The following is a 23,059-nucleotide window of genomic DNA, read 5'->3' on the forward strand; positions in this document are numbered from 1 at the left end:
AGGGGCATAGGCAAGCTGGCTCTGTGGGTATGAGAATGGTAGAGCAGGTTACTCCCCTCTCGTCTGCCATGTGGTGGCTTGGGTGACAGAAAGATGCCCTGCTCCTCTCACCCCTCAATACCTGCAGCAGGTGGGAGACCTGAGCCAATCCCTCACCAGCTGCAGCATTTGGGTGAACAGGCCCTGCACCTCACCTGGGCAGCACAGTAGACAGGGACATGGGTGAGCAGCCCTGAGGGTGTGAAAGGGGTATATCTGGTACTGTCTCCCTCATCCACAGTGTGGTGGGGGTGAGGAAAAGATGCCTTCCTCCCTTTCCTTCCCACCTCAAACAGACAAAAGAACTGACCCCTTTACCAGCTGCAACACTCAGGAAAACAGACCCTACACCTTGTCTGGGCAGCACAGCAGAGCTGATCCTGTTGATGAGGGCACAGGTGAACTAGTCCCAAGACTATGAGCATGGGAGACCTGGACTCATTCCTCATCTACCACATGGCAGCATGTGAGAAAGAGAGATGCCCTCAACCCGGCCCCTATCAACATCTGAGGCAGGCAGGAAAGCTGGCTCTGAGATTAGAAGAGCAGGAGAGCTGCTCCTGCCCTCCACCTGCCCCCCCCCCACCAGCTACAACACCGAAGAACAGGCCCTGCACCTCACCAGGACAGCACAACAAAGCCAACCCTGTTGGCAGCGAAGGTGTAGGTGAGCCAGCCCGGAAGTTGTAAGTGTGGGAGAGCTGTCATGTGGTGGCATGGGTGAAGGAATTATTCTCCCGCCTCATGTGGGAGAGCGGGCCCTGAGGTCATAAAATCTTGAAAACTGTCCCTACCCCTCATCAGCTTCAGCACTCAGGAGAGTGGACCCTACGCCTACTGGGCAATAGTAGAGCTGGCCCTGAAGGTGGAGGTGTGGCAGACCTGACCCTGAGGATTTGAAAGCAGAGAACTGGCCCTGCCCCTTGCTCATCACTGCAAGGGGTGAACTAGCCAGGGCAATGCTGGAGAGCTCACCCTGATGGTGAGGACAAGGGAGAGCTGGTGGGCTGACCAACCCTGCAACTACCCAGGCCCAGAACCAGGGTTAAGTGTTGGCCCGCCCCAACATTCACCCCACCTGTGATTTGCTGTAGCATAGATGGGGCAGGGGTTAGGTTCCTGAAGACAAAGGGATGTCCATAAGCAGAGCATCAATGGAATGTCCAGGAAGAGACCCCGTAAGGGCCCAGTGTTGATAGTGTAGCAGAGAACAGGGGCCTTGAACCAAACCAATGGTTCTTTGCAACAAATGCCTGCATGTAAAAATGTATGGATAAAGGGGTTTACTGCATGAAAATAAATAAATGCTTGTGTTTCTGGAGCCTTAAAAAGTTGTTCTCCTACTACTTGATGGAAAGATGTGTGTGCTGTAGGCTGACGTGGAAAGATACATTCTGTGAAAATGTATCCAAAGCCAATTCTGACAGTTATGAGTCCACACAGTATGTGATCCTGGACAAACTAAATAAAACAACTAAGCCTACTGATAGATGAGAAATAAGAATACCACAAGGGTTGATTACATTTATTTATAGAAAGATTTATAGAAGATACCTTTTTAAGATTCTTAAATTTGTGTGTGTGTGTGTGTGTGTGTGTGTGTGTGTATGCCACCTGTGTACAGGTGTCTGTAGAAGATAGTAGACAGAGTCAAATCCCTGGGAACTGGATTACAGGTGATTGTGAGCCACCTGATGTGGGTGATGAGAACCAATCCAAATCTTCTGAAAGTGCTCTTAACTGTGGATATATTTCTCCAGCACCAGAAAATAAATTTTACTATCATCTATGTCTGAATAGAGCAAATGAAATTTTGAATACGTCCGTAAAGGATGCACTACTCAGCCATAAGTGAAGTCCTCTTTGTATCCTCCTCTCTCAGCTTCTGGGACAAAAGAGGGTAATATGCAGAAGTACTTAACCCTCTGGATTACTTGGACCCTTTAGAGAATTTAAGGGATGTTCATGGTGTTTTTCCCAAAAGAATCACACTGTCCAGAGATGGGTAGCCCTGGGTGCTATGAAACATGTATGTGAACCAACCACAAAGCCCAGGCCCAACCTGGCACCATGAGCGTTCAACACCTGACTGCCACCCTCTATCAAGAGGGGGCAAGACCTCTTCTCATTTGGAGTAGGATTTGATATGATAATGTAGTTCATCCCAACTATACCCCAAGCCACTCTCTATAGCTGAGGGCCAACCAGTCCATCTATTCCACCCTCAACCATAGACGGGTACTTCTTCCTGCCCCAACCTGATGTTAGGACACAAGACTGTCTGCTTAGTTCCTTTGTCTGTGCGGGAAAACAACAGAGTTACACATCTTCAAAAGCTTACATCTTCCCACTGAAGTCTATGAAAACAATAGCTAGCTGTTACCAAGAGCGCATTATACATTTAGCATTGTCATCTCGGCCTTTTGATGACAGCCTCAGGTAGCTGCACTGCCTCCATTTGCAACGAATGGTGTGGTACCAGGTTGAGAAAGCTTGATTTCTGCCTCTGTGCTTTAGTCACTATAGAGCCCTGGAGATGCCTCTGATTTAGCATATGAAACAGTCCCCTATTGGTAAGGCAATCATTCTGGAAGAGAGACCACAGGAGCACTCAGCAGAAATGGCTTCCAGATGATACCCAAGTGGACCCTCACACCAGCCTAAGTGAGCTCTGCAAAGTCCCATCTCACATGGAGTGTGATACCCACCTGAGGGCGTCATCCATAGCCACAGGATCCTCCAGGTCCTCCCAGTCACTCTCGCTCCCATAGGATCCTTCCGGAAGTGAGGACTCTGGGAGAGCACCCCAAGAACAGAACTGTGGCAGAGGAATAGTCTCTGAATCTGCCTCTAGACATTCTTCACAGGGCAGCTGGCCACAGGACATGGAGTTGAGGGTCAGGTATTCTTCATCATCCAAGGTGAGGGAAGTGGTTTCATGTAGAAAACATGTATCACCTTCAACATCATCCCTGTCCAATCCGGGACTAGAAAACAGAAATCTGTGTGTCGTCCAGCCTCCATCAGAAATTCCTGCCTACCCCCCTTCTCCTTGCCTCTCAGGGTCCTCATCCTGGTTCATCACCTATGACCTGGCCAGATTTAAACAGCTCTTGCCAGAGGATACCCTGGGCACCAGGATGCAAACAGCAAATAATATGAACTGGTGAGACACCGAGACTAATGAGAACAAGGGTAGTACAGAAATATCACAGTGTGGTTAATAAGCAGGGGCAGCCCAGTGTAGTACACCTAGGAGCCCATGCAGGAGCTGCAGGGGGGGCACATCAGTGCAGGCAAAGCTATGAGCTGGGGTCAGTTCAAGCTGAGACCCTGGGTAGGTTTACTGCTTATCTGCAATCTTGGTTTTCTTGTCTAAAACACTGGAAGGTGGAAAAATTGTTAGAATTGTTGGAATGCTTAAATTAAATGATTGCTATACATTATATGCTTTCCAGGACGACCTGGCCCAGGGTAAGTTTTCCATCAGTGAGATGCTGTTATTATGACTCTGATGGTTTGAACTATTTCAGCAGACAGACTAGAGGGAAAGAGCCCACGGAGACCAGGAGCAGTCTTCAAAGTACTTTGTGCAAATAGCAGGTCCTTTTCTAAGCACTGATAAAGTGTCTGTTTAGAGAGGCAGCCAGCTGGAGTGACATTTATTCCCCATGTCAAAAGAAGGACACAGGAGGCCGAGGACCAGTGAGGCTCATTATCTGGCGATGCACATGCAGATGCAAGAGAAAGATTCAGCCTTCCAGGGAGAACCCAAGATAGCCACACATGCCTTGGATGAGAAAGAGCAATTCTGCAGACAGCAGGGTGTTTTGTGAAGCATTGCAGACATGCAGAGAGGCACTCAGAAAATATCTGTTGCTAATCTGGTTAGAGAAGATGAGAAGGAAAATCTAAGAGAAAAGCATAAAGATTTAGTTGGGTTTTTTTCTAACCAAATGCATGGATCCTCATTTCTCAGCCTCACGTCCCACACCCAGATCAATGGGTAAGTTTTGTTAATGCTCCCTTTTCCCATAATGCCCCTTTCTCTTAAAAATCAACTCTACAATACCCCAAAAGCTACAAACCAACAAACATCAGACAGTGTGTACCCCATCCTGAGCTCTGCTGTGAAGGGACATTATTTCCAGTCCTGAAAGGTAGCTACAGGATGTGTATAAAAGTGCATTTCATGTAAGCATATGCATGTATGTGTATAAAAATAAATGATTTACCAAGACTATAAAACAATTCAAAATTTGTCAAGTACTTGGGAGGAAATTTGGCTTAAGAACGTAATGAACTTGGTCAAATGTACATAAATTACATTTTCTTATAAACACAGGGAGGGAACAGCAGGCAATTATGACACAAAGCAAAAAAAAAAAAAAAAAAAAAAAAAAAAAAAAAAAGCCATGCACTGTCCAGGCAGGAAATAGGAGACCTGGAGGGTACAGAGCACTTCTGCCTGTGGCCAGTGCTGTCTAAGCTGCATCTTTACAATCACCCCCCTCCACACTTTCAAGGGATACCTCTAGCTTTGATGTGAGACTTAGCCAAAGAGAAAGTGGCTGCTCCTACACCAAAAGCATAGATGACACTGGTCATCCCATAGGGATGCCCAAGCATAATGAGACTTGATATGCCCAAACTTTAGCAAGTAGCCTCGTATAAACATGTATCTCCAGCCAATCCCTCCTCTTCCATAGGTATGCAATGCAACTCTTCCATGGCAATGTACCATGGGAGCTTTATAGTCTCCGGATGTAGGATATAGATGAGAATGAGGAAGGATCAGTGAAATCTAATCTAAACACACACTGAGTTTGCTGGGGTGCTGGCAGCCATCTGGTGTTAAGACAGAGCCACCTGGAGATAGTAAGTTCTGGCAGTTGGCTGAGAATTTCAATTCGATGCAGCTTGTTCTTTAACAAGAATTTTTCCAAGGAAGAGTAGGAATGCAGAATAGTGCTGGGTTCCTACTATGGGCCAGGTACCGTGCTGTCACTTTTTCTTCTGGCTTGCACAGTGGCTGGGGAATCCTGGTGCTAGTTTACAACTGGGCAGCCCTTAACTAATGGAAGACAGCTAGCTATCCAGGCACACACACTAGTAAGTGGTAATGCTGACTCTAAACTACATTTTCCACAGATTTGAGTCTTTTGTTCTAAACTGCAGAATGCTGGACCCAGAGAGGCCAAAAATCAATTGGGCAGTTTGGCTGGGACAGCCACATCAGACCTGCAGATGCTCCCAAGGAGCCCATAGATAACCACAGTCCCACTTTGCAGTACTAATTAGGACCCTATTTGCAAGTTTGGGACCCTTCTTTCAATGATTTCTGGGTACACACTATACTTTTCTTTCTTTGGAAATAGTTGCTAGTGCATACAGGGCTGGTAAGGACTGTCCTGTAGAGGAGGGGCTGCCATGATTTGTGTTCTGTTTTCATAGCGAGGAAATAGTCTTAAAGGAATAAGAAAATGAGGCGAAAATAAAACCAGGAAATGGAGGGAGGAAGAATGTTGTCATTTCATGGAAGCAGTGCAAAGGGGAGTGTGAGCCCAGAGGGGCTTGCAGCTAGCTATTCATGGACACAGGAGCCTAGGGGCGGGGGAGAAGGTAGTAACCATAGCAACTGAGCATCAGAAGCCTCACTAGAATGTTCTGGACAAACATGAAGGACTCTAGTGACCCTCAAAAGGGAACACCCTTGAAGGATGACAGGTTTGGGACATATGGTGTACCCTTACAAGTAAGCCAAATTTAATCTGATTCAGGAAATAAGAATAAATGATTCTCTTGTTTAAAAAAAAAGTCCCACTGCTTGCCAGGAAGCTGTTGACATTTAATTGCTGCTAGGTGAGGGAAAGTCAGTTTTTCTTAATGGAACGACACTTAGTGTACATATCACAAAGCAAAGCCATACACCCAGGAGTAGTCAACCAACACAAATTAGACTACAAGTGGGTTTGTTTGTTTGTTTAAGGGGTGAGGAATGAAGTTGGGTTGATAGGGCAGTGCGAGAGAATCTGGGAGGAGTTGGGAGAGGAGAATGGATACTATCAAAATATTCAAAGTATATTGCATGAAATTTTCAAAGAATAAATAAAACAATATTTTCTAAAAGTGAATAACAATCATATAAGAGGAGATGGGGGTCAGGACTCACAAATAAAAATATGAAAAAGTAAATTTCACCATGGTGTAAGGGAACATTGTCTGACCAACAAGGGTTGGTGACAAATGGCTCCTCATGCAGAGGCAAGTTGTGCACCCTGGAAACATTCAGGTAAGAGAAGGCAGCCCTTCCTGCAGGAAGCTACAGTGTACACTCTCATGTGGAGTACGAGGTTAGAGTTGACCATTTTTTATATGAAACCCAATATGCTGTAACACATGAATAAACACTGATGGTCTACACTAATTAGAAGTTAAAATATTTTTATTAACTATTGACTACATTGAATTAAAGTCATATGGAAATCTATGGATTTGAGCTCAAACCTAGAAATGCTTTTAATCCAGTTATCAATAGCCCCCTTTCAAACTCTCTGGCAATACAACTTTTAGACATCTAGGACTGGTGAAATGGTCCAGCAGGTAAAGGGGCTTACTGCCAAATGTGACGATCCAAGTTTGAGTGTAAGGAAAGAACTAACTCTCCCCAGTGGTCTTACACATGTACAATAGTGTTTTTAAAACCTTTAGAAGTTTAGACAAATGGACTTATGCCTTCAGGAAAGGAGGATTCTCATATGTCCCACAGAAGCTTACTAATGGCCGCCCTTGGGCAATAATCTAAGTCATTCCCTTTATCGCTTCATTAAGTACATCATATGATGCCCGGGATTCCATTGTGAAAAAAATAAAAACTGTAACATAACATTGCAAGGAACATACATTAATTATTAGATAATGAGAATGAACATTATAGATGGATGTGCTTGCCCATGCTGTTTCTATGTTGCAAAGAAGTTGGTTTCTGTTTGGCTTGCACAGTATTCTTTAAAAATTGTATCTAGATGCCTGTAGGTACTGTAAGGCTAGCCCTTACTTGTCACAGTTCTCCCAGAGCCAAGCTGTATCATCCTGCCTTCTGCTGCATACAATGGTCTCTCATTATCCATCTGAGATCAGTTCTAGGACACACACACCACAGAGAGCAGAATCCCCAGGTACTAGAGCCCCTTATATAAATGTAGTACATGCTTGTGTATTGCCACATGCCTCCTATTGTAAATACCAGTTCATTTCTAGATGATTTATAATAATGAATACAGTGAAATGGTTTATAAATAGTTGTTATACTATATTTCCTAGAAAATAATAACCAAAACATCTGTATATGTGCAGTACAAGTGCATTTTCTAATATTTGCAATCTAGGGTTGGTCAAATGCACAAATACAGAACCTATAGACACAGAGGGTTGAGTACATCGTGCCACCTATAAGTCCCTGTGAGTCTACTCTCATCACTCTGTTACAGTGATCAAAAAAGAGAGTCATTGAATCCCAACAGCTTTATATTAGTTTCAAACTCAAATCATTACTCCTGATCGTTGCTCATGTCCATGCATGCTTACAAATGCCTGCAGCAGAAGCATACCCTGCCTCCCTCTAACTTCTCCTTCCTCTTCCCCATCTCTGCTCCCTAACAAGGTTCAAGGTCTCTGTATGTAATAGTCTTCAAACTTAATTGAGAAGTTTGAATAGGAATTAAAACTAGAAATACTTAAGGGTGGGTAGGCACAGAGCTACAGACTAATAAAAATGGTCATTGAAATGAAGGTTTCAGCCTGGTTTTGGAGATAGAAATATACTTCCAGGTAGTGTTGATAATAAAGGTTTATATCAACAATAGAAATGAGCATACACATAAGGTCTCCCATTGTACCACAGCAACTAAAGAGGCAGTGGGGATGCAGAATACATACTGTGTGCTGGAAGAAAACACAAAAGCCTGCCAACAGTAGCCTGTAGGACATACTGGGGATAATTGTCATCTGGATGGAATTTGCTTTTCCCCAAAGTTCTCAGGTTGTAGCAACTCCAACCACAGGTTTCTATAGTTTCTAACTCCCCTCAAATGCCTGGAACAGTGCTGGGCACAATAATCCTCTCAATAGGTGACTACTTGATTGTAACCAGCTGGCAACACACTACTCAAAGCTTACAAAATGTCTGCAAATATGGTAATGCTTACCTTCCCAGCCTCCTGATATCACACACAGAATAGCAGTTTTGTCTCATATCTTTTTCCAGAGAGGTAGCCAATGCTGGTGTCTCTGGTTCTTGGTGGAGTTTGCACAAGTGAGGATGGGATTCCATAGGGTGCATCAAGGACCTGGTCCAGGGTTCCTGTCTGTTTTGGTCTCCTTTCACCTCTCTGACAGCCTTGTAGGAAGACTCTGGCCTGCCACCTAGGCCTTCTCCTGTGTCCAGGGAGGCACTGTCCCTCCAGCTGTCTTGATCTAAGCTGGGGCTCTGCTCTGACTCAGTACCTGTTGCCATGGTGAATCTTTGGTCTGATGATAGTTCAGGAGTCTATTAAAGAAATATGAATAGTTACCAATGTTATCTCACACATGGAAGAAACCCTAAAAATGTTTAAGAAATAGAAAGTTTGGGGCTTAGTTGGGCAGTGATGGCACATGCCTTTAATACCAACACTCAGGAGGCAGAGGCAGGCACATTTCTGAGTTAAAGGTCTGGTCTTCAGAGTTCTGGGACCACCAAAGCTACACAGAGAAACACTGTTTAAATTGGAGGCTGAAGATATGGTACAGTGGCTAACAGCATATACTACACATGCAGAGGACTAGAATTCAATTCTCAGCATCCATGTCAAGCAGCTCACAATGACTTGATGGCCTTCTGTGATCTATGTAGGCACCTGCACTCATTTATACTTACCTTCAGGCAGACATATCCACATACATATAATTTTTAAATTAAAATAATATCTAAAGAAATAAGAATTTTTTCCAGATGCTTTTAGGTCTGAGCTATAGAGAGAGACTTTGTAATCAGCCTCTCTTCTGTCAGGGTCTCAATCCTGTACCTGTTCCCTGGGCAACATAACCTTGTCTTTAAGTACTTTAGTTTGAGAGCTATGAATCTGGGAGACTTTCCAGAATTCAATGAAAATGAATACACAGCACACTCAAATTTATGAAATACAATGAAAGCAGTGCTAAGAGGAAAGTTCATAGCACTAAGTGCCTACATAAAAAAAAAAATGGAGAAAATCTCATACTAGCGACTTAATAGCACACCTGAAAGCTCTAGAACAAAAGGAAGTAACCTCATCCAAGAGGAGTAAATGGCAAGAAACAATCAAAATTGGGACTGAAATCAATAAAAGAAAAAAGAGAACAATACAAAGAATCAATGAAATGAGTTGGTTCTTGAGAAAATCAACAAGATAGACAAACTATTATTCAAACTAAAAGATGAAGAGAGGATATCCAAATTGACAAAATCAGAAAGGAAAAGAGGGACATAACAACAGATACCAAGTGATGGGGGATGTCCTTCTGTATATATGTTTCTCTTATTGGTTGATGAATAAAACTTTGTGACCAGTAGTCAGGCAGGAAGGATTGGCACGGCTACCAGATCAGGAGAAGGCTGGGGAGAGGAAGGTAGGAGAAGGCAAGGTTGCCAAGAGACGCCATGCTGCCCAAGGAGTAACATGCCAGATTACGGGTAAGCCACAGCCTTGTGGCAATACATAGATTGATAGAAATGGGTAATTAAGACAAAGCTAGCCAATAAGAAGCCCTAGCCATCAGCCAACAGTTTATACTTAATAAGTCTTTGTGTGTTTATTTGGGGCAAAGTGGCAATGGGACCAGGCAGGACAGAATCCTCCATCTTCAACCAACAAAATCCAGAGAATCATAAGGACCTACTTTAAAAAAATACCTGTAGTCCATCAAATTGGAATATCTAAAAGAAATGGATAATTTTCTCAATAGGTATCACTTACCAAAGTTAAATCAAGATTAGATACATTTAAATAGACCTATAATCCCTTGGCAAACAGTAGCTGTCATTAGTCTCTCAACCAAAAAAAAAAAAAAAAAAAAAAAAAAAAAAAGCCAGGGCCAGATGGTTTTAGTACAGAATTCTACCAGACTTTGACACCAACACTCCTTAAATTATTCCAAAAAATAGAAACAGAAGGAATATATTATCCAATCATTTTATGGGGCCATAATTACCCTGATACCCAAAACTACATAAAGACTCAACAAAGAAAGGAAATTGCAGATCAATTTCCCTTCTGAACACAGATACAAAATACTTAATAAAATACTTGCAAAAATTCAAGAACACATCAAAAAGATCATCCACCATGATTAAGTAGGCTTCATCCTAGAGATGTAGAGATAGTTCAATGTAATCTACCATAAAAACAAAATGAAAGAAAAAAGCACACAGGATCATCTCATTAGATGCTGAAAAGGAGTTTGACAAAATCCAACTCCCCTTCATGATAAAAGTCTTGGAGAGATAAAGAACACAAGGGATATATATATAAACATAATACAGGCAGTTTACAGCAAGCCTATAGCCAACATCAAATTAAATGGAAAGAAAGTCAAAGCAATCCCACTAAAACCAGGAACAAGACAAGGCTGCTCACTCTTTATATACCTATTCAATACTGTACTTGAAGTCCTAGTTAGAACTAGGACTAAAACTAACACCACTCACTGAAGGAGATCAAGGGGATACAAATTGGAAAGGAAACAAAGTATCTTTGTTTGCAGATGATATGATAGTAAACATAAGTGATCTGAAAAATTCTACCATAGAACTCCTACTAGCTGATAAACACTTTCAGCAAAGTGGCTAGATCCAAGTTTAATACAAAAAATCAGTAGACCTGTTATATACAAATGACAAACACTGAGAAAGAAATCAGGGAATGTGTGTGGGGGGGTGCAGACCTTTAATCCCAGTACTTGAAAGGCAGAGGCAGTTGGATCTCTGTGAGTGTGAGACCAACCTGGTCTACAGAGCTAGTTCCAGGACAGCCAAAGTACACAAAGAAGCCCTGTCTCAAAATACCAAAGACAGAAAAAAAAAAAAAGAAAGAAATCAGGTAAACAACACCCTTTACAATAGTCTCAAATAGTATAAAATATCTTGGGTAACTCTAACCAAGCAAGAGAAGAGATTTATGTGATTAAAAACATCAAGTCTTTGAAGAAAGAAATAGAAGGCAATGTGAGAAGATGGAAAGATCTCCCATACCCATGGACCAGCAGGATTAACATAGTAAAAGTGACCATCCTACCAAAAGCAATCATCAGATTCAATGCACTCATCACCAAAATTCCAACAATTCTCCACATACCTTGAAAGAACAATTCTCAACTTCATGCAGAAAAACAGAAGACCCTGGATAGCTAAAACAATTCTGAACCATAAAAGAACTGCTGAATGTCCCACCATTCCTGGTTTCAAGCTGTACTACAATGCTATAGTGATGAAAACTGTGTGATATTCACATAAAATCAGACATGTTGATCAATGAAATTGAATTGAAGACCAAGACATAAATCCACACATATATGAACACCTGAATTATACACTGGAAAAAAGAAAGCATCTTCAACAAATAGTGCTGGTCAAACTGGATGCTGGCATATAGAAGAATGCAAACAGATCTCTATTTATCACCCTGCATCAAACTCAAGTTCAAATGTATCAAAGACCTTAACATAAAACCAGACACACTGAACCTGATAGAAGAGAAAGTAGAAAATCCATGAACACACTGGCACAAGAAGATAACTTTCTGAATAGAACACCAATAGCAAGGCACTCATGGGACCTCATGAAACTAAAAAGTTTCTATAAGATAGAAGACACCATCAATAGAACAAAATGGGAAAAGATGTTTACCAACTCTACTTCTGATAGAAATATATAATACTCAAAATATATAAAGAATTAGACATCAAAAAACAAATAATCAAATTTAAAAATTGAGAGAACAAACCTAAACACATAATTCTCAATAGAGGAATATTAAATGACTTAGAAACACTTAAGAAATGTTTAAAATCCGTGGCCATCAGGGAAATGCAAATCAAAACAATGCTGAAATTCTATCTTACACCTGTCAGAATGGCTAAGATCAAAAACACAAGTGACAGCTCATGTTGTTGAGGATGTGGAGCAAGGGGGACACCCTCCATTGCTGGTGGGAGTACAAACTTGTACAGTCACTATAGAAATCAATATGGTGGTTCCTCAGAAAGTTGGGAATCAACCTACCTCAAGAACCATCTATATCATTCCTGGCCATATGTTCAAAAATTGTTCCCTCCTACCACAAGAACATTTGCTCAACCATGTTCATTGCAGTTTTACTCATAATAGCCAAAAACTTGAAACAATCTAGGTGTTCCTCAACAGAAGAATGAATAAAGAAAATATGGTATATGTACACAATGGAGTATTGCTGCCCTTAAAAAAAAAGACATCATGAAATTTGCACGTAAATGATGGAACTAGAAAATAATCATACTGAGTGAGGTGATCCAGACCCAGAAAGATAAATATGATACATATTCACTTATATGGGGATATCATCAGTTAAGTTAATGGTAACCAAGCTACAATTAGTAGACCCGAAAGAGGATAGGTAAAAAGGAGGGATCTGGGGGAGGGGACACAGGGATCTCCCAGGGATAAGGAAATAAAATATATTTTTGGGTGGACCGGGGAAGTGGGGATCAGGTTTGGTGGGGAGATGGAGTGTAGGGAGAGAGTGTGGGGAGAGATGGCTGGAATTGTGGGGGACATTTGGGGAATTGGAAACTTAGTACAATGGAAACTTTTTTGCAACTCCATAAATGAACATGCTAGTCTTTGGCATCTCTTTTGAACCATTTTTATCAGTTTTAACATCTGCCTGTTTCCCTTTTTGAATGAGTTACACATGTGTTAATATTTATAACTATATAGAAATTGGGATTTTACATTTTCCTGGAAATTAGGTCAGCATTGGCACCCCACAACAAACTCCCTTCCATCATAGAGCACAGGGCTGAGCTCCCAGCCCTGATCTCATTGGACAGAGAAACCTTCACCTCCACCACCAAGGATCCTCCCTTGGGGGTGAGCCTCTGTAATAGCATATCATCCCCCCACCCCTGACACTGCCAAAAGAAATGAATGCCCCCAAAGATGCACACTTGAATTATAAATCATAACCACTCCCTCGCTGGTACTGTGTCTATTATAAAGGGCTTAAAGAAAATCAAAATCTGAAATGAAAGAAATTTTAAAACATAAAGAGACAGAGTAGTTTCCACACCTGGAAGAGCCTCCCTGCAAGCCCTGGCTCTGACTCCACCCCAGACATCCTCCAGCAGCTCACTCCTCAAAGCCTCTTGTAATCACCAATGCCTTTTGTTATCCTAACACCTACATCCTCCTTCCCCTTTGACTCTACCTCCCTGCAATGTCACTCTCTCACAAAGAAGATCCCCAGCTTACTCCTGCACTCCTCTCTGCTTCCACCTCTGTTTCATTCACACAACACAAGTTCTTTCCAGTTCCCACTGAAAGGGTGTGGCCCCCCCCCAGGAGCTGCCAAGCCTCTGTCCTGTGAATGCCTCAGGTGTGGCTGTAGATGTCAGTGCTCATTCAAGGCTTCCAGACAATCTTTGTCAGTATCAGTTCTGTTTCCTACAGATTATCTTCCATCTTTCTTAAGCCCCCAGCAACTTTCTTCCAAGTCTCCTCTTACTTCACAGCAAGAACAACACATTAGATAGGAGTCCTCCTCACCCACACAAGTCTTACTGGTCAGCCTGTACCCCAACCCCATTCACCCTTCACCTATCAGCCATCTACTCACTTGTTCTACTTCATGGCAAACTCTGAGGGAAATATGTCTAGTAATTAATCTCTTCCGAAAGCCCCAGGGCACTTCTCTGCCCTTTTTCCCTATCTAGCTTTCAGTAACAACCGTTAAACTGGTACATCCTGCTTAACAGATACGCCTTTGCTCATTCTCTGTATGAGATGCCCATTGCTGTCTTGTCCAACCTCTTCTCTTGCCCCTCTTCTCAGCCTTAGCTCTCTATACCAGAGCTCTCAGTGCTGTGTTCTTCATGTTCCAAGGAGGAACTGGACCAACCATTTCGTTTATATAAACCTATGTACTAGTAATTCCAAACTCATTTTTTCTAGTCTGGACCTCATGCTTGTTCTTCACAAACAGCTACTTGATAGACTTCTTTACTGGAGCCCTAAAAGCATCTCCATTTTCTGTGGGACCAGGAACTATCACTTCTCCTCCATGTGCTCAGGGAAAGCAACTGGTGGCCCATGGCCATACATTCCCACCACCTCAAGGGAGATGCTTCAGTGCACACTCTAATGTTGGTGTGCTACTCTGAACAGTTGCCAGAGGCCATCTCAGCTCCAGAACTGCCTGTGGATTCAGCAGAGGCCCTATTATGTCTGTACACTGACCTCCCCCTCTGCTGAGGACAGCTTCCTGATCTACACAGGTGATGCTCCAGTGGTCCAACCCATAGGCTCCCTGTCCTCAAATCTCTGTCAAAAAGTCAACTTCCCAGAGACCCAGCAAGGAATCCCCAGTAGTTGACAGGTCATTTCAGATGTCAACTTGACTAGATCAGGGCACCCAGATTTTTTTTAAACACCACTGTTGATATCACTATAAATGTATTTTTAGGTGTGGTTAATTCTAAAATCAGTAGCCGTTAAGCAAAGAGCACACCCTTCAGGCCTCGGAGATCCTTATCCAATCAGCAGAAGTCTTGAGAAGACTGACTTTCACCCACCTCCAGATTACCACCCCACCTACCCACTCAGCTCACTGCATTGAACCTGTGTTCACGCTCTGCCACCTTCTCCAGCAGCTCTGCCCCACCTGCTGCCCTCTGCACCAGTCTCAACTTCTTCCCAGGTCTCCAGCATGCTGGTTGGCTATGTGGAGCTTATGCTGGCCATCACCAGAATTATGTAAGTTAATTCCTTACAATAAATACCCGTCTATCTGTCTGTCTGTCTACATACCTATCTGTTCATCCATCCATCCATCCATCCATCCATCCATCCATCCATCCATCATCTTTCCCTTTGTTCTATTTCTCTGGAGAACCAGACTAATATACACATCCAGGTAAAGCCCCCATGCTTCTGTGGTCCCAGCGGCTCTGACCTCTGCACCAGCTATACTTGTCTGTTTCAGGCTTCAGGTGGGTGGGTACACATTTTATTTCTCAGTGTGGAAACTCCTACAGGAAATTCTTTTGCCTTGGTTCTGTGCTTAGGATGTCAGAGGACAAAGTCTAGACTTTCATGAACAAAGTCTAACCATTTTCTACACATCTATAAGGAGGCACTAATGGTGGGAGCAAAGGGACAGGGAGGAAGATAGATGCACTAAGGTTTGAGGGGAAAACTGGAAAAGGCTGGTGTTGCGCCCCTCCCCCCACCAAAGTAGTGATGGCTATTTCAGAACCAACAGACTGAAAAGTGAATGGCTGATGGGACCAGTAATGAGTGATAAGGATCCATGTCTCTTACCTGCCATCCCTGCTTCATCTCAGGCAGTGTCCCAGGAGGGGGTCGGCAGAGAAGTAGTGTCACTTCCTCTGGAGCCCCACGCAATACATGGAGCACTTCCTGCAAGAAACCCAGTCACAGTCATATCTGAGTTGCCTCACTGGAGGCTGCTGCTTTGTGCTATTATTCACTGCTCCCAGGAAACCATCTCCCCTGCCTTGACCTATAGCTTGGCTCCAGAGAACTTAAGAAAACACCATTGTAAGCTTAACTCCCCAAACACCCAAGAGACACAAACAGCATCTTGGTAACTCACAGCAGCAATACACAGAGGCCTTCGGGAATCTTCCTAATGAGGCTGAGGCCCTAAAGCTTGTTCCCCTGTGGAATTGCAATGACCTCTTCTTTGATCTTTGTCTTTTCTTAGAACCCTGCCTGCTTCCTTCCTTCTACATTGCCCAGGAGAAACCTTTCCAAAATGTACTCTCTTAGTGAGCCACTTCCTTCCTCACCACAACCACACAGATCACCGAACCTGCATTCCCCAGCCACTGCCTTTCAAACTGCTCTTTGCCACCTGCTCATCTTTGTAACACAGCCTAAGCCTCCCCAGTCCTGATCCTGTGCTCGAGCCACCCTCTCACTGCCGGAGCACAGTACGTTTGTAGCTTCCAGTTCCTGTCTACACCAGGATCTTCCAACTTCCCCATCTTCTCCACATTTGGGGCTAGGTAACTCTGTTGGGACCCATTTGTCAAAGGATGTTCAGCATCACCATTAGTCTCTACTTTAAAGATTACAGCAGCACATATCAGTTGTGCCATCTCTACCCATGAGATGACAGAAGCACATATCAGTTGCGACAACTTCAGTTGTCTCAGGATTCACCAAATGTTCACACCAGGTAACATCCAGCCTCCTTGACAACCTCTGATCCAGGTGTTCCACAATGTCCCCTCAGTTGCCCAGGTCTTCCACTGATTGTATTCTTCCAGTCTAGATCTGGAATGTCCTGCAAAGGCTCGTGTGACAAAAGCTTGGTCCCCAGCTCATTGTGTTGTTGGGAGGTGATGAGATCTACAGGAAGTGGGGCCTAGTTGGACTGCCTAATTGGACTGTGCCCTTGAAGGAAATACTGGGTCTCTCTCTGTGTCTTTCTCTGTCTTGCTCTCTCTCCCTCTGTATAATTCTCTCTCAAACTCTACCTCTGTCTCTCTCTATCTCTGCCTCTCTTCTCTGACTCTATCTCTCTGTTGAGTTCTCTCTCTCTCCCTCTGTATGTCTCTCTCAAGCTATCTCTGTCTTCCTGTCTTCTCTCTGTGTGTCTCTTCTCCCTGTCTCTCTTTCTTTCACTCCCTTCCTCCTTCCTTCCTCTTTCTCTCCATCTGTCATGAGAAAAGAAGCTTCACCTTGCCACACACTCCCCACCATAAAGTTTGCTTCACCAGAGACCCATAACCAGTGGGACCAAACAATCATGGACTGAAACCCCTGAAGCTATAAGCCCAAACCAAATTTCCCTTTTGAAAGTCAGTGTTCTCGGGCATATTGTCACAGTGGCAGAAAACTCACAGCCCCTCTTCCTGGCACCTGGATATGTACACAGAAGCCTGGACTTCTCTTTCACAATACATCCTCTGTAGCGTCTGTGGTTTTCCTGTCTTTTTCACCCCCATCATGACATGTGAGGATGCCCAGCTGTCTCCTCACCACCACAATCACCCCCATATCTATAGTCCTTGGGAAATGTGCTCCCTAGTAGTGGCTTGGAGATCCACACTTGGATCACATAGACATTTGAAGACAAGGCCTCCTCATCTAAACTCAGGCAGTGCCCCCTTTCCTGCTCAAGCTACTATCTATTTGAATGCCATCCTTTGACATGCCTGTGTGGGCTTCATGAAGCACTCACATGGGCTTGGCTGGAGGGAGGGATCAGGAAGAGAGGGAGGTTGGTGTTGGCTCCTGATTTCCCCTGTTGGGTCATCACAGGATGATGACCTCAGTGAAGGCCTCAGACCATGCTGGTGAATCCTTGTTACCTATCCTGTCTCTCTGGTTGGGTAGCGGCTCCTTCTCATCCCCTTTTGAGTGGGGAAAGGTGGAGAGCTGTACTCCATGTCACTATACTCACCTCTAACTTCCCAATAACATGCTCATACCATTATTAAAGTCTCTTCAAATGACTATTTTCTGCCAATACTCCAACTAACAGAGACATTTCCTTGAGATTTTGTATTATAAGCCTCTCTCTCTCTCTCTCTCTCTCTCTCTCTCTCACACACACACACACACACACACACAGAGAGAGAGAGAGAGAAGAGAGAGAGAGAGACCTTCACTATCATATTATTTTTATTTGTGTCTCTGTGTAAATATGTATGCAGGTGCCTGCAGAGATCAACAAAAGGATCAGATCCTGGAGCTGAAGTTACAGGAAACTGTGAGCTACTGGACACAGGTGCTGAGAACCAAACTCAGGCCCTCTGCTACACAGTCTGTGCTCTTACCCACTGTGCCATCTCTCCAGCCCCTCGAACTTTTGGCCACTGGTGGGGAAGTCTATGCTACACTATGTGTACAAAGCAACAAATTCAGTGCACTAATCTCAAGGTGAGTGATAAGGTACCCTCTTTAGTCCCTCCAGTTTCACATCACCTCCTAGAATGTACACAGAGAGACCATTAGCCTGAATATAAGCCAGTTTTTATGCTCAGGTTCACCGAGTTGGCCTACCGAAAAGCAATACTCCAGGCAGATATTTTAAAACTGAGATAGAAAATAACTGTGGGCACATCCTGTAGATTGCTTTCTGTGGGCTCCAAGCCCAGATTCAGGTGTGAATTCTAAGAACCCGAAGTATTCTCTATGGGGATGGTCCTCAAAGAAACATGACTTCCACCAACTCTCATCCACATCTGTACTCCCCACCCCAGCTCTCATCCACATCTGTACTCCCCACCCCCAGCTCCCCAGCTCTCATCCACATCTGTACTTCCCACCCCCAGCTCCCCAGCTCTCATCCATAACTGTACTCTCCACCCCAGCTCTTATCCACATTTGTAGTCCCCACCCCAGCTCTCATCCACATCTGTACTCCCCACCCCAGCTCTCATCCACATCTGCACTCCCCACCCCCAGCTCCCCAGCTCTCATCCACATCTGTACTTTCCACCCCCAGCGCTGCTGAGCACCTGGAAGGCGAGGCCTTCTATGGACTTTCCGTTCACTGCCAGGATAATGTCACCAGCTGCAATGGCCCCATGCTCTTCAGCTGGCTGCCCAGGAAAGAGCCTCTTAATCCTCACAAGGTCGCTCTTGAGGTGGCTGCAGTTTCCTCTCTCCATCTGCACGAAACTGAATCCCAAACCGCTGCTATTCTTCTTCAGTTTGACTTCAAACTTAGGACCTGTAACATGGGAGTTCATGAAAATAGGCCCTTCGGTGGGTGGCAGCTGGCTGGCCTTGACCTGTGAGTCGTCATGGAGATGAACTGCTTCTGTCTTGCAGAGAAGTATTTCAGTGCTAACTTTGATGATGGGGTCCATCACACACAGGACAGATCAGAGCTGCCCATAGATAGAATCTGAGTTGTAAATGCAAACCATAAAGATCCTTTCAAAGCTCTCAAGTAGCTACATGTTTTAAAAAGTGAAAAGAAACAGGTAAAATAAGGTTAAATTATGTATTGTATTTAACTCATTACAGATGCTCCTCATTTACAAGGGGATTACATCCTCGTAAATCCTATGGGAAAGACTGTGTTGAGAGTGCATTGAAAGAATCTAACCTTCCCAGAATCCTAGTTTAGCAACACAGCCCATTGCAGTTTCTCTTGGCAACTTTGATTCTAAGCCACATCTCACCACTGCCTCCCACCATCTTAATGAGAAACTCAAGCTCCAAGTATGGTCTTTTGAATACGTGAGACTTTCACAGCTCATCATGCTATGTTAGAGACTGTCACATATCTAAATTACTATCACATCAATATGGAATCAACACAAAAGATGTTTGAGGTCACCTTCATTCTTCTTACAAACTAAATCTTTGCTCTCTAGTTCACACTATCCTTTTGGATTACCACATTTTAAATGTTTAACAGTCACACATGACAAGTGCCTGCCATACCAAGTGTTTAAATATAAGCAACTAAATGTATATGTAAGGAAGGATCTTTAGACACACACTGTCTGTTTATAGCATACAGTAAAGCTTGCATTACATGTACATTGTGATGTGGGATCTTAATGATGTTTTAGTATATGCAACATGCAATTTTATATAAACAGATCACAGGGACAACAGCAATCAACTCTGAAGAATGTTCTCCCTGCCATTTTGTTTAGCCATGTACACTGACCCTAAGACCAGTCACTTCTGGTTTGCCAAAGATGGACACAACCTTGGGCATCTAGGGAGTCTATTAACCAAAGGATCACGGATTCGATCTTGTTCCTCATCAGGGAGCCTCCGAGCTTCTCCTGCTTTGTCCTCACGGTTTAGAAGGCAATCAATGAACAGAGTAACAGAGCTATGGCTTTTAGATTTTCACTGGAGCAAGAATGAAAATAGCTGAAGCAGAGAGTGAGGTCTGTGGCATATGAGAGCGCCTGCCTTTGCCACACTGGTCTCAGCTGCTCAGTGTTTAGCTGCTTTTTCAAAGGTTGCATTTGGAGTGCACAGATTTGTTGACGGGAGAAGAGGCAGCCTGAATTTAACGATGATAGCACCACCATGCATCCAACCTGCATCACGACTCCTATGGCTCGGCCATAATAATCCCTGTGGAAGGAGTAGGTTGTGGTCAATCAAGCTCCACCCCATGGTGTTCTATGGAAACAGGCCTTTCCTTGCAGGAAAAAAAATCACATAGACATGCAGAGAGGAGGCCCGTCAGGAGATGCAGTATGTCCCTCTAGACTGGTCAGGGTCTGACCTTTTAAAGGATGCTACTAACAAAGCTAGCTTCCTGATCACCTTGTCCCTGAGTCTGCCTAGTCAGCCCCAGGATGTCTCTGTTGCAAGTGCCTGGCTGGAATGTAGAACCAACTGTATTTGAAAATACCTGACCCTTTCATGTCAATTCTATCCCTAAATATTTGTGTACGAACATTAATATTCAGGTCAGTGATCAGGATACTGCATATGATTTGGGAGCAGAATTATTGATAGTAGTCATTTGGACACAATGTATTTTTGTTTTTCAAAGAACATTTTCCACCAGCTTGGATGACAACCATGAGCCATCCTGCTGGCATTTTTTTAAAACCCAGAGGAAGCCTCCCTGCCTTTCCCCCTTTGACTTGACAACTCTAAAGCAGTATATAATGATATGACAATAGTAACACTCAATTCTCTCTCCTCTTACCATCTGTCACTGAGACACAGCTCGCAGGTCTGCCAGACCTGGCTGTTACCAGGGAAACAGCCATGTGTGCATCTCCCATGCTGTCATCAGCAGAAGGACACTGTGGTGCAACCCTGGGGCCTCTCCTCTCTAAGACCAGCCGTGCCACCTAAAGAGACAGAGTACAAACTTCATGTGGTAATTGCAGTTGCCTCTTAATTTTCCAGTGCTTCCAGTGAGCTGCTTCACTTGATTCTCAAGTCCAAATCTCTAGTCTAGCCCTTCGTGGGATACAGATTCGTTGACCCAACTATAACTAGACTCCACACTTGGAGTCATCCAATTGTCCCCCTCCTGCCTCCATGCTAGTTTGGTTCTAAGGCTTATATGTTCTCCAGCAAATGTAACTCTCTCAGACTGTCTCCATTCCTTCATTCCACTGCAGCAAGCTCTAGCCTGACTTTCTGGCCCTTTACCATGTCTTTGGTCCACTCCCAGCATGACTACTAGTGAACTTGTTTAAGACACAAAATTGAACTTGCAATGATCAGTTAAAAGTCCCCAATATTTTCCATCACCTGAATCCCAAAACCACAGAATGGCAACAAAAATCCCACGATGACCAACCCTCCTCCATTTTCCCTGGTTTGATTTCTTGGCCTTCCCCACAGCATCTCATGTTCTCATTACCCAACACAGTTCACAATGCAGTGATGGACCTCGCTATGAAGCTTATTAGAAATGTCAAGCTTCCATTTGGGGCACTTGACCCTGACTCCATCCTTCTGCTGCAATTGTCATTCAACACCACCCCACCTTGGCAATTCCTACTTGGCACTGAACCAGTTTTCTTTAACCATGTGCATTAGTGACAGCCTAATAAGCAGACAGTGTTAATTAGTTATGACCCCTTCTCAAGATATGAAGCAAGGCTTCAACTGTACCTGGAAGCTAGGTAGAAGGCCCTTGAAACCTTTTCTCTCCCTCTTAGCTCCTCTATCACTGAAAGAAAGCTATGGAAATATGTGGCTCAGGATACTGGAACAATTAAAGAGCTCCACTGTGAGGCAGAGGACAGAGCCCAGTGGCAGTCCTGAGACTCTGCCTGGGCATCACAGGGACTAGAGGGTACACTGAGAACTTCTAGCTCTCCGAATCCTGAATCTCAGCAGCCCTGGGGCCTCTCCTCTCTAAGACCAGCCATGCCACCTAAAGAGACAGAGTACAAACTTCATGTGGTGAGTACAAACTCACTGTGATGATCAGAAACCAAAAAGCAACCCAGCTCAGGTCCTAGTGTGTGTAAGCACAGGGTGACAGACAAGAACATGAACAGGGAGACAGAGATCACTATGGGCAAAGTGTGGAAGAGACAGGGCCTCTGAGTGCAGGTGGATGCCCTGGTCAATGGGGTTGGCACAGGCAGGGGTATAGCCAGAGTCAGCCTGGAGGAGCCTGTGTTCTCCCTCAGTTCTCTTCTGCTATCTGAAGCCCAAATCAAGGCAAACAACTATAAGCTTTCCAAATTTATTTAAAGGGTGCGAGGTTTTCTACTTTAAAACATCTGTCTGCTACCTCCTGGGTTTCACATTCTCATAGAAAAATGATGTGAAGATGAAGAGTGAAAAAGGGAAAAAATGTAGACTAAAAAAGGTCCTATTTTGTTTCTTGGCTGCCTTCATCCTACCTGGAGGCAGCTGTAACTTCTGGAAAGCTCTGGAAGTAAGAAAATGTCCCTAGTAAAGGTATGCTCACCTGCCCAGGACCCTTGAGACACTGCACAGCCTGCTTGTGAGTCAGACCACATAGACTCACTCCATCCACCTGCAGGAGCCGGTCACCTGGGAAAGGAATGATGGTCATGTGCCCTGTCCCCCAGGGATACAAGAACTCTCTACAAATCGGCTGCCTACAGGGCAGGAAGCAGAGCTGCCAGGTAGCCCTGGGCTCAGCAGGAGCCTGCATGAACCTGAGCATCAGCTGCCTCTCTGAACACCCTGGGCCTATTCCTGAGGCTTACAACAGAGCAAGGACATGAAAGCTGTCTATTATTGGCTCACAGAATGGCCAAGCCAGGTCTGGTCACCCTTATCTTTCCT

The 23,059-nt window shown here is 44.1% G+C and overlaps 1 protein-coding gene across 1 annotated transcript; it reads right to left on the reverse strand.

Annotated features, from left to right (window-relative positions):
• Positions 1–3,901: 3,901 nt before the first annotated feature.
• Positions 3,902–22,823, reverse strand: LOC118239404 (putative protein FRMPD2-like). The gene is made up of 6 exons (XM_035453444.1): positions 22,716–22,823; positions 20,982–21,129; positions 18,805–19,019; positions 15,632–15,730; positions 8,247–8,587; positions 3,902–3,950 (listed from the first exon to the last, which is right to left on the reverse strand). The coding sequence occupies exons 1-6, from the start codon at positions 22,821–22,823 to the stop codon at positions 3,902–3,904; spliced, it is 960 nt and encodes a 319-aa protein (XP_035309335.1).
• Positions 22,824–23,059: the final 236 nt, after the last annotated feature.

The sequence above is a fragment of the Cricetulus griseus genome, assembly GCF_003668045.3.
Source record: "Cricetulus griseus strain 17A/GY chromosome 1 unlocalized genomic scaffold, alternate assembly CriGri-PICRH-1.0 chr1_1, whole genome shotgun sequence".
NCBI classification, from domain to species: Eukaryota; Metazoa; Chordata; class Mammalia; order Rodentia; family Cricetidae; genus Cricetulus; species Cricetulus griseus.